The sequence below is a fragment of the Plecotus auritus genome (genome assembly GCF_963455305.1).
Source record: "Plecotus auritus genome assembly, chromosome: 5".
NCBI lineage: Eukaryota > Metazoa > Chordata > Mammalia > Chiroptera > Vespertilionidae > Plecotus > Plecotus auritus.
In genome coordinates this window covers 4,451,254-4,463,779 of record NC_137776.1, presented here as the reverse complement: position 1 = coordinate 4,463,779, position 12,526 = coordinate 4,451,254, and the positions used below count along the sequence as shown (strand labels likewise).

The 12,526-nt window shown below is 45.4% G+C and overlaps 1 protein-coding gene across 1 annotated transcript in view; it reads left to right on the top strand.

Moving 5' to 3' along the window:
* The window catches only part of TMEFF2 (transmembrane protein with EGF like and two follistatin like domains 2), a 256,247-nt gene extending 252,939 nt beyond the window's left edge, over positions 1–3,308 (top strand). Inside the window, 1 exon segment of the mRNA XM_080667325.1 lies at positions 2,977–3,308. Coding sequence (XP_080523451.1) covers positions 2,977–3,073 — 97 coding nt within the window. The 3' untranslated portion in view covers positions 3,074–3,308.
* Positions 3,309–12,526: the final 9,218 nt, after the last annotated feature.

Sequence of the window (12,526 nt, the reverse complement as noted above, 5' to 3'; positions counted from 1 at the left end):
CTATTTAAATGACCACTGCTTCCTTACTTATCCAGGTCAGTATGCTGAATGAGGTCAGAATAGATTTTAAGCAAGGCTTAGAAAAGTATTAAATTATATCTCTCACTATGGCACTTCTATTTCCTAGTGTAATTCTTACATATAATCATTTTTCACACATTTGATATAAACAACAAGTACATTTTTATCTTAAGTTAACAATATAGCCTTTGATCACAAAACTCAAAGAAAATAGTCCAAATGAGAAAAGTCATGTAAAGTACATGAAAACTTTTGATATCCGGAAACGTGCAGCAAATATCAAACCCCCCAGAGCAATCAAATGGTTATTGTTTCCCAGAGAGCAAGATTGCGAGAGAGGCAGAGATTTCATCCAGTTTCAACAGGAAAGAAATCCATGATTAATTAGTGATGCCTCACATTGGGCTTGGAGCAAAGGATCAAGGCCTGGTACGTGCTTAACTTGACTAGCATATAAATCCACGGTAACCAAGAATTAGCTGCTAACCCAAATGCACATAGTTTATGTCGCATCCAACAGAAACATGATTGAAGATATTACTTTCAGCCCTGTTTCCTCTCCTGGAGAAAAAAGTTCTCAGGACGTTTCCCAGGTTTTTCCCAAATTCACAGGGCATTTAGACTGTCACGTGTTTGCACAGCGCTACTGTAAATCAGAATGTTTCCCCAAAAATTCTTTTCAAAAGGGAAGAAAATGAAAGACAGCATCATATCTTTAGAAAATAAAGACCATAACACATCTCAGTCTCTGTATTGCACTATCTTCTTGAGGATAAGTGTGGCATTTTCTCTTGAAAAAGACAAAATACGGTTCATAAATCCTCGCCCGGCCTAAAGGCTTAAGGAAGATCATCGACTGGAGCTCCGTGCCACTCTGAGCCAAGCCGACTTCATCAACTGACTCGCACGTGTAGATGCCAAGTGAGTCAGTGGATTATATTAAAATAGATCTTGGGGAACAGAAAGATGACTGAAGAAACCAAAAACACTGAGTAGAAAAGAGAAGATAGAAAAGAATCTAAAACACAGCGGACTACACCATATTACTCTGAGGGTCTTGAGCTTCCTAACAGCTAAGTGATATCAGGATATGAAAAACAACATTTATATTTAGTAGATCTAATCTGATAACAATTGAATTTGTTACTTCCTGTACTCACAAAAATGAGAATGTTAAATACTTTAGCAGATGTTTTTGAGTCTGTTTTTAATCACATTACCATTCCCATACACAATAAACACAACTGGAATGCATAGGGTCCTTACCTCACCGGGAATTGTGTGTATATATATTATGTGTGTATATACACACATACAAAAAGAGAAAGAGAGAGACATACATTTAATAGCATTATGAAGAAGGCTTAATTACCCCTACTTTCAAGATAGGGACTCTGAGGTATGAGAAGTTAGCAATTTGCTGAGTATACACAGTTGAACAATAGGGCGGAAATGGAGGGCTGCCTCGTGTCAGAGCTGTACACTTACCCACTGCTCATACTGCCCCCTGGCTGGTCACAATGCCCCATATTCCGATGGTCACGGCAACCTCAACTGAGCTCCAAATTAGAGCAAGCCACTTCTTCAAGGCACGAGGTCATTATCATGATCCATGTTAAAACAAACAAAACTTACCTTCTGTTTGCTTTTGAGGAAGAGAACTAGCACATGAACTCAGCATTATTGTAATGCCGCTCCAAAGTCTTTCCAGGAGTCGAACTAGTCAGCAAACTACACTGTTCCCAGAGTGGATTATTTCAATCACTTGAAAATATTCTGCTCAAAAGCCAAGCTTTCCAACTAGGCCACCCCCTCATACTCCCCCCCCCCACACACACACACACACCAAACCCTCCCTTCTTGGTAAACTGGACACATGTGTGTGTCAAGATCTACTCCAAAATATCCAGGTGCTAAAAGATTTAAAATATTGCACCAAGCAGAGATCCCTTCCTTCTTTTCAATTTTTTAAAAATCTCTTCATCACCTGCATTCTCCTGTTTTCTACTCTTCTTCCTTTTCTCCTCATCCCACATTCCTTTTTTTCTGGTTTCTTCCCCTTGTTTTTACTGTTTTAGTGAAGCACCTGCCCTCCTCCTAAATTCAACGTTTTATTAGAAAATATAAACATCTAGAGACATGAAAGAGTCGCTCTGTTGAGAAGATGGATTTTCAACCTTTTAACTTCTGGTGGCTCCCACTTGCTAAAATGTGACTCCCAGCTCCATGTTCATTTTGGTAGATCTACCATCCCCCTCCCCAAAAGAACCATGTATATATATATATGCATGCTCTGGTACCCACAGCTTATTCTGATAGGATTTTTATGAACTTTCCTTTGTTGTTCTCATTTGCATCATCCAAGTATTCTTGTATTACACGACAAGAGGTACTAGGTCAGAGCTTTTCAGATAATTTGACTGCATATTAGCTTTTCATAGAGGCTACATAATTGGTACCAATTTATGTCCTTAGCGTATAGTATTAATGTGAAAAATGATATTAGGCTGAACCAATATAATGTCTCTTTCCATTATATGGCAGATATTAACACTTGGCTCATTCTCTGGTGTGATGGGATTTAAACTTGCAGCATTGAAATGTCAATAACATTCATCCTCAGGACATTTAAAGTATAAAATTGTCAAAGACCTTTAAAGTGAGATTAGAGAGGCTCACGATTTGTTTGATTGCATGTGCTGAGTCATTCTTTGTGCTTTGGTGAGTCAGCAGTTGAAGACCCAGTAAATGTATTTCTCTTCAACTCCCGGTTCTGTTCTTCAGTGCCCCTCAACAGAACCTCAAAGATGACTGCAATTTGGCGGTACTACTAGTAAATTCTTTCCTCTGAACCATTTTAATAACTTGCTTACTCCATAACTTCCCTCTGAGATTGTAGGACCAAACTGTAGGTGATAGCACGGGACTAAGTTTGTAAACTTTCCAACCTCCTAGGAAATGCCCCAGAAGCAACCGAATTCACAGGCAGAAGCAAAACACGGGACACTACAGTTCGGACAACACAACGAGGGCGTCCACACGGTTGATCTGAAGGGAGCATGTCACACAGTGAGTGGCCGGACTGCCGAGAGCTTGGACTACACATACAGTATTCTAGACAAAAGAGTAAGACAAGAGATCTACACATGTTGCCTTGCATTTGTGGTAATCTACACCAATGAAAACACGTCCTACAGCTATATTTGATTATGTATGGATATATTTGAAATAGTATACATTGTCTTGATGTTTTTCTGTAATGTAAATAAACTATTTATATCACACTATAGTTTTTTCTTTCCCATGTATTTGTTATATATAATAAATACTCAGTGATGAGAAAAAATGGCATTCTTAAATTTGCGGTACCTCATAACTGTAAATACGATCAAGCCAGTGCGATCTGTGCAGGCCAGTATTTCATCTCTCTCCACATCTTGAGGCAGAGCATTCGTTTAGACAGGACTCAGTGGCTAGGTTTTGAGTGATTCCAAGATCAAGGGAAATTGTGGTTATTGGAAAAGAGAAAAAATAATTTACTTTATATTGAGTCAGGATAAAATATTTCAGATCTTTGAATCATCTCTATTTTATCAACTTTCTTCCCTGGTCCTCCATTTTCATCCCCAGAGCAGAAAAATCTCTGGCATATAAATTCAATCAAAGAAGAAGGGAAGGGAAAGTGTTTTATCACTCATAACAGAGAGGGGAAGCATTTATTGGTTTTTATTTGCGAAGCATCTCAGAATCTCCCAGTTAAGTGCACATATCCAAGGGTCCTGAACAAGTTGCATGTTAGGAATACACAGAGCACACAATCTATTCCATTTACAGCATGGAATTAGCAATTATGGGAAAATTTTAATAACACCATTAAATGTGAAACACCAAAATCATGAACTCTTTGAAGCCCCTTGCTATATTTGTAGTATATAGTTCTTTAAAAAGAAGTTGGAATCACAACCAAATACCTCATGAATAGTTTTATGATTAATGTATCACTATTATTTGAAATGAAATGGAACTAAGGTGATGAAAATCTTATATAATAAAAGGCTAATATGCAAATCTACTGAATGGTGGAACGACCAGTTGCTATGATGTGCACTGACCACCAGGGGGCAGATGCTCAACGGAGCTGCCCCCTGGTGGTCAGTGTGCTCCCACATGGGGAGCACCACTCAGCCAGAAGCCGGGCTCATGGCTGGCAAGCACAGCAGCGGTGGCGGGAGCCTCTCCTGCCTCCACGGCAGCACTAAGGATGTCCGACTGATGGCTTAGGCCCAACTCCCCAGTGGGCCTAAGCCATCAGTCAGACAACCCCCAAGGGCTCCAGGACTGTGAGAAGACACAGGCTGGGCTGAGGAGACCCCCCACCCCAAAGTGCACAAATTTCATGCACCGGGCCTCTAGTATTTTATAAAATAGAGAAATATGTTTTAAGCATATTTATATGATGAGATTAAAAAAAAATGAATCCCATAGCATCTGAAAGAGCTTAGTGGGAAGTTGGTGGATTTTGGAGCACACAAATATCTAGGACTAATTTGTTTTGGAAGAAATTAACTAAAAATGTACCAAAGAAACATGAAAATAACAAATCAAATAATTGCCTTCTTATTATGTAGTTCTTTATAGCTTTCTGTAGCTATAACAAAGCTTTCTTTGTCTCCTTCAAATGACCTCTTCATGGACTAAAAGGAGAGACACTCCTATGTCAAAAAAAGAGAAAGAAAAAATAAGGATCAAAGCAACACATTCTGAATATAAAATATTCAGTGAAAAAGAAGGTTCCTTAAGTGATATTTAAGTATTTGCTAAAACATTAAAAGGCGACACCCTCCATAGGAGTTGGGACTCTGTGAAAACCTGTTTAACTAGGTTAGTCTTCACTTTGAAAACTGTGACTCTTGGCATAGCCATCATTCAGCTGTTTTCATAAACCAGTCCTGTGCCTCTTGTACAAAACACACTCCATTTAAACGTCTGCGAGGAGTTTTGGTTTGGAAACGGGCAGAAATGTAACCAACCCTGGTCTCCTTTAGAAGACAGGAGTTGTAGCAAACAAACCCTTCTCCTAAAGGAAGAGCAGAAATGCAACATCACAGGGCTTATCGACCTTAAAGGAAACTCCAGTTCACTGACTTGTACTCTTTGTTGGGCATTCTTGGGCAATTCTAATTTTGAGAGCAATTATCCTCATATTGAGTTGAAATTTATTTCTCTATAGTTTCTACCCATGGTTCCTCCTTTTTCTCTCTGGAACAAAGGAATATGAAATATGTATTTAAAATATCATCTCAGATACCACGTTTTCCAATCTCCCCCCACCCCCACAGCTCGTTTGCAAGTATTTTCTTCTTCAGATGAAATGTCCTTAATGTCCTCATCTGATCTCCATGTGTGTGATTCCCACATCCTCCTAGCACCTGCAAAAGCCTTCCTCGGACAAACTCTCCTCAGTCACCTTCTTCAGGTGTGGAGTTCAGAATTGCATGGATTGCCACAGGTGTGGTCTGACCAGCATAGAATGTAGTCAAACTTGCAGAAAACAATTTCACTGAGAGCCATGATCTCTACATTCAAGTCCTGCTGGGAACACAGCTTTGCTATGGAACCATGAGCAAGTCATTCCACATCTCAGGTCTCAGGTCTCTCATCACTTCCATCTCTGTAATTCTAAGATTCTAGATGTTCACACCCAGTCACCATACTTTTACTGTTGCTATCTAAGACCACATTCACTATTTTTGCTACTTATCCTAACTTAAAGCCAAAACTCTTAAGTGAACTGCTATTAAGCCATGTCATTCACTCATTCATTGATTCACCCATTGATTCATTCTACATGTATTATACATGATATACTGAGGGTCACCTATGACCAGCACCGTGCTAATCTATGGGGAGACAAAGATAAGCCAGAGTCCCTGTCTGAAAAGAGTTCACCGTCAAATCATCTTGGTCTCTTGTATCAAAGATCACATAGCCCATGGGGGACCCTGAGAGGTACATAAAAGATTGTAAAGGATGTAACAAAGGCCGCGAGAATGGCCAGTCCAGAATGTGCGGGGGGCGCCCAGGAGACAGCTCCAGGCTGGGCAGATGTGCTTCTTCACGGTGAGATCCACGGGCTGACTTCATTCTCCGCACAAACTCTCCTTGCTTCTGAGGTTTATCCTCTCCCCATGCTCTCTCCACACTCTTCTTCTCTCCACCATCCCCACCGCAGAGAACAGCTAATGTCTGAGGCCTCCTGACTCCCTGGGCACCTTCCAAATTCTCTTATGGTGCTTCCCCGGTTCTTCCTTAATTTCCCAGACACGTCTGTCTCTCCCTTAGCCTGGGAGCAACAAGCAGGCAGAAATTAGGGCCTTGTCAGCTGTTTCCATTTTTTTTTTTTAATATATTTCATTGATTTTTTACAGAGAGAAATGGAGAGGGATAGAGAGTTAGAAACATCGATGAGAGAGAAACATCGATCAGCTGCCCCCTACACATTCCCCACTGGGGATGTGCCCGCAACCAAGGCACATGCCCTTGACCGAAATCGAACCTGGGACCCTTGAGTCCACAGGCCGACGCTCTATCCACTGAGCCAAACCCGTCAGGGCCAGCTGTTTCCATTTATTGAACAAACGTTTAGTGGGCCCTAGCTGATTTGGTTATGTGGATAGGACAGTGATCGGCAAACTCATTAGTCAACAGAGCCAAATATCAACAGTACGATTGAAATTTCTTTTGAGAGCCACATTTTTTAAACTTAAACTTCTTCTAACGCCACTTCTTCAAAATAGACTCTCCCAGGCCGTGGTATTTTGTGGAAGAGCCACACTCAAGGGGCCAAAGAGCCGCATGTGGCTCGCGAGCCGCAGTTTGCCGACCACTGGGATAGAGCATCGGCCTGGGGACTAAAGGGTACTGGGTTCAATTCGGGTCAAGGGCACGAACCTCAGTTGTAGGCTCCATCCCTGGCCCTGGTCAGGGTACATGAGGGAGGCAACCAATTGATGGGTCTCTCTCACATCAGTGCTTCTCTCTCTGTGTCTCTCCCCGTCCCTTCCACTCTCTGAAAACCAATGGGAAACTGTCCTTGGGTAAGAATTAACAAACCTTGACTGGGTGCCTACCCCATGGCAGACATTGTTCCAGGTGCGGTCATGCAGCAGCGAAGTAACAGGGCTCTGCTCTTAGATGTACACTCTAAGCAGGAGGATTGGGAGGGAGAATTAAACAATAACAACAACAGAACTAGAAATGTATACATTCTATCCAAAGAATTAAAAATGGAACGAGGTGATTCAGGGGTGTTTACCGGAAATTGGGTCCCTCCGAGGAGAGTGTAATATCTAAAGCTTTGCTGGGCTGGCGTGGCTCAGTGGTTGAGCGTTGACTTGTGAACCAGGAGGTCATGTTTGATTCCTGGTCAGGGCACGTGCCCAGATTGCGGGCTCCATCCCCAATGTGGGGCGTGCAGGAGGCAGCCGATCCATGATTCTCTCTCATCATTAATGTTTCTATCTCTCTCTCTCCCTTCCTTTCTCTGAAATCAATAAAAACATATTTTAAAATAAAGGAAAAAAGAAAGGAGAGTAAAGAAGGAAGGGAGGGAGGGAGGAAGCTTGGCCTCTGAAGCAAAGCAGAAATGGGCCCAGTTAGGCTCCACTTCACTAGCTGTTTAACCTGGGCAGGCTGCCCAGTGCTTCGTGCCGAGCATTTGAAATGGAGAGAAAAGTGCCCGCCACACCCATTCTGGCAGCTACGAGAAATAAGACAATCCATGTTGGGCTTAGAAGACAATGGCATGCACATGATAAGCTTTTAATATATGGAAGTTATTTTAGGGATATTATATATGTACATATTATAAAAGGAAAGAAGAAGAAGCCACCTGTCATCAGTTAAATGAAGTGGAATGGAAGCATAGGTCAGAGGTAGACGGAACCACTAATGGCGCTGATTCAAAGGGACGGGTCTTCCCTTCGGAGGCAAGAGAGCGGCTTCTGGAAAACAAGGCGACATGGAGTTCCGGAACAATACAGCTGCTCTGGTTTTTTCCCAATGGGCCGCTGGCATCGTATGTGAACAAGAGGAAGGGTTCTTCTTCCATCTTAAAGGCGGTCTGTCCTGATAAGCACGTGCCCTTCGACCTCCTGGCGCTTCTGGGCCCAGGATGAGTGGGTCACTAGCACAGAGCTTTGCGGGCCCGATTCTTCACTTTCACGGGTGCTTGAGGAGAAGTCAGCGGAGACTATCAAACTACGACGGAGATTATGGCAATGTCCCATTGGACTCTCATTTTATCTTCAATGCCCCGCCCATGTCCAAAGCCGTGCAGCCCTGCACCAACTGTGACTGTCACTCAGCGACACTGGGCATGCCACTCGCCTAAGTCATCATCTGGGAATCGGTAACAAAAACTTCTCATTGCCCCAATTGGTAACTTTACATGAGCATCTCTTACAAGAACCAAGAGAAACACGGTGGCCACCAGGGAACACCCCTCCTTACTACTTTCTTGAAAACCAAAATTCGTGGCTAGAAGTGACTTCATCTGTTCACATTTGTAACCCCTGGGTCAATGGCATTTCAGGTAAGACCCTCAGTGAGAATGACAGTGGGGGGGGGGGGAGAAAGAGTGAGAGACCAAAGGTCCTGGGACCGTGGGACGGAGGAAGGTGGCACACAATTGGATTGGGGTGGGGGAGGGGCGATTAGAAGAGGAATTAAAGAAATGGTTCGTTCAAATAGCTCTTCAAGAAGAAGCACTTAAGCAGGGTTGCAGGGCTATGGACGGGCAGCGAGAAGACAGAGAGCAGAGAGGGGGCACCCTGCGCAGGCCCTGCCCCGGGGTCTCGGCGGCCAGCCGCTGTGGGGCCAGGGCTGGTAGGCGAGGAGCCGGCTTGGGGAGCTGGGCACAGTGAGGCCGGGTCACGACTCCAGAAATGTATTTACAATAAAAAGCGTTGGCACGGGCATATTTTCTCCCTCCCAATTCCTGACCTCGGGATATGCAGAGGAGACTGGAGCTGCAGGTCACCCCACAGGAGAGCAACCAACGGCCAGCTCCTCCTCCCACAGCTGCCTCCCCCATGTGGTGGAGACGAGGCGATCACAGACAGGCTGCTGGGTAGCATCTGATCCGGCCAGACCTGGAAAACACAGCCCGTGTCTTCAGGCAGCCCTGGGCAGCGTCAGGAGGGACACGCCAGCACAGGAGGCGCCCAGCCCTGCTTGCAGGAGACAGTGCCTCTGCGGTCCCCGGGAGGATGGGTCAGGGCTGCCAAGCAGAGCCAACCTTGGGAAAGTGCCATTCAGTCTGAAACGATGAGCAGCAGGAGAAACCACTGCTCTGCAAGTGGAGGGTAAGGAAGAAACGGGCCCTAACCGGTGTGGCTCCGTGGATAGAGCATCGGCCTGCGGACTCAAGGGTCCCGGGTTCGATTCCAGTCAAGGGCATGTACCTTGGTTGCGGGCACATCCCCAGTGGGGGGTGTGCAGGAGGCAACTGATCAATGTATCTCTCTCATCGATGTTTCTAACTCTCTGTCCCTCTCCCTTCCTCTCTGTAAAAAATCAATAAAATATATTTTTTTTTAAAAAAAAGAAATGGGCCCAGCCGGCGTGGCTCCGTGGTCGAGGTCACAGTTTGATTCCCGGTCAGGGCACAGGCCCAGGTTGTGGGCTCCATCCCCAGTAGGGGGCGAGCAGGAGGCAGCCAGCCAATCAATGATTCTCTCTCAGTGATGTTTCTACCTCTCCCTCTCCCTTTTTCTCTGAAATCATTAAAAATAAAAAAGAAAGAAATGGGAATGGAAGTCCCGTGTCCCCGCTCTCAGCCTTTCCAAGTCTGAGGCTGAGTTCCTCCCAGGCCAGCAGAGCCCATAGCCCAGGCCTGGGGGGCAGCCAGGATGTGCCCCAGCGGCTGGGGCTCACGCACCGGCGTCCCCAGAGTAACATCAGATTCCCTCCTAAATAAGATGCACATGCATGTTCGTGTCCAGTGACAGTGACGTGTGATTTACAGGAAATTAACTCTCCTGCTTCACGGCAGCCACGCAGGGTTAAGGAGAAAGGGCTTTTCCTTGGTGAACAGCAGCTGGGTTGACGCACAGCCTCTCTCTGAACTGGGCCTGGCCAATCGCAGGCTTTCTTCCCCTCCGTCAGGAGCGCCTGGACGCTGTGCCTCAGTCTTTCTCTGGTCGGAGCCAAGGATCCGCTTTTTCTGAAATGTGGGTGTATCACGGGTGTGTTTTGTAACAAGGATCTTGGGTTCAGAACTTTTGCATCCCTCGCGGAGTTTAACTCTCTGGGTAAAAACATCTGCAAAGGGCAAGAGAATGAGTCTCTCTCTCTCTCTCTCTCTCTCTCTCTCTCTCTCTCTCTCTCTCTCTCTCGCCTTTGTCTTCCAGAAGCAGCTAGGAAAATGCGCTCTTCAAAGGGCGATGCAGATCCCAAGCTGCTCTGGCCAAAAAGCGATGAAAGGCTGCCTCTTCTCTCATCTCACATCTGTCGCTTTTCTGCATCCCTTTTGCCACAAACATGAACACAATTCTTCCCTGAATGGGACTTCGGATTGATTGCACATTAACGGGGAACTAAAAGTGAGCTTCCCCGCAGCCCACACCAAAAGTGCCATTTTCTTCCCCAGCTTCTGCCAGACCCGCTGCCAGAAACCCAGCCACAAAGGCGAGTCCCTGAGCTGAGCCTGCGCCGGAGGGAAGTGATGGGCGGCAGCAGGGGGGACGTTCCATCCTCGGAAGCTCAGTGGGGCCCGAAACGCCCCGAAAAGCTGCCCAGCATCCCCGAGGGGGCTGAGTGCCCACGCACTGGCCAGCCACCACAGATGGACACTTTCTTTTGCCACATTGTCAACTGGGGAGAGCGGCTACTACACTGTTTGGACAGGTTCAAGCCTTGGACTGATGAGAGGGCACAGTCCTCTCGTGGCAAAGCCACGTGCCAGTCCCATCTTGGAGGGCAGAGCCTCCCAGCCCAATGATAGCCAACAGCTGTAGTTGTCAGCTTGAACCAATGGTCCGAACACGTGGCCCCACGTGCCTGAGTGATGTGGGCTTGATAGAGTTCAGGTGCATGTAGTTGAGTAGGATTGAAACCCACGAGAATGTTGTAAACATCTTGATCACGCCCTTACTTTGCCTCGTGGCATCTGCTATAAAATAAAGACACGGCTTGTGGGTGTGGGCGCTGTCTCTCCATCAGAGAAGCAGCGTCCCAATGAGACCCAGCTTTCATTCTTTTGTCTGTCTTTTCTAAGCCTGTCACCACCCCCACTGAGGGTCATTCTTGGCCTTGCTGGCACGGCACAGTCAACCCCCTGTCCACCGAGTGCATGAAGGGCCAGATGCCACAAAGAAGGGCTTAGAAGGAGAGAGAGACCAGATAGCCTGGGAGTGCCTCGGGAAACTCATGAGGAGCAGATCTTAAACCCCCACCAGATTGCATGGAATTCTAGTTTGTAAAGCATTTCAACTTGTAGATTGAAGTTAGGCAAATCACATGTTATTTTCAGAAAATATAAAAGCCTGGCCAGTGTGGCTTAGTGGTTGATTCTTGGCCTATGAACCAGGAGGTCACGGTTCAATTCTTGGTCAGGGCACATGCCCGGGTTGTGGGCTCCATCCCCAGTGTGGGGAGTGCAGGAGGCAGCTGATCAATGATTCTCTCTCATCATTGATGTTTCTATGTCTCTCTCCCTCTCCCTTTCTCTCTGAAATCAATAAAAATAAAAAATAAAAAATATAAAAACAGGAAAATACATTCCTAACCCAGGGCCTGGGTTAATGTCTTAAGCAACACCTCCAAACACGATGCCTAATTACTAAATAACCTATATCACACCACGAACTTCTGTGAAAAGGTCATTAAGCAAAAAATGGCATTTCATATTTGGAAGCACGTGATAAACTGTACAAAACTATTACCCTTGCTCTTCCCTGCCTGTCTATTCAGGAGCAAAGCAGAGAGGAGAGACCTTTACGTCTTTGCGCCCACGAGGTCCTCTGTGGGGAGATTTCCCTAGACATCTTTGGAAAGGCCAGAGCTGATACGCAGTCCCTGAGGGTTTGGGGGAACTGGCCTAGCCATCTGCATTTTGCTGCTTTCTTTTCATCGCTGAAACGGTTCTGTCAGGATCTGAGGCATCAGAGAGATGAAGTCATTGATTTTTTTCCCTTCTTTGAAATCCAGGTCTTTCTGTTCTCCTGCGTTCCCGCCTCCCGGACACCAGCAGCCTCCCATTGTGCCCGGTGCTAGGAATCAACCTTGACTTTTCCTTCCTTTGATCCTTAATTAAGCGGTTGTTTCAGTGTCCAAAAGCCTCAAAAGCTAGAATTTGAACAGTGACCACACTCAAAGGAACGCTATGCCGGATTTGACCCTGACATACAAAATCGAAGCTCCTTATATTTAAGTATAATTCCGCCCCCCCCCCTTTTTTTTTACCTGAAGGAAATAGAATAAAACTGCCCTTAAAGGACTGACT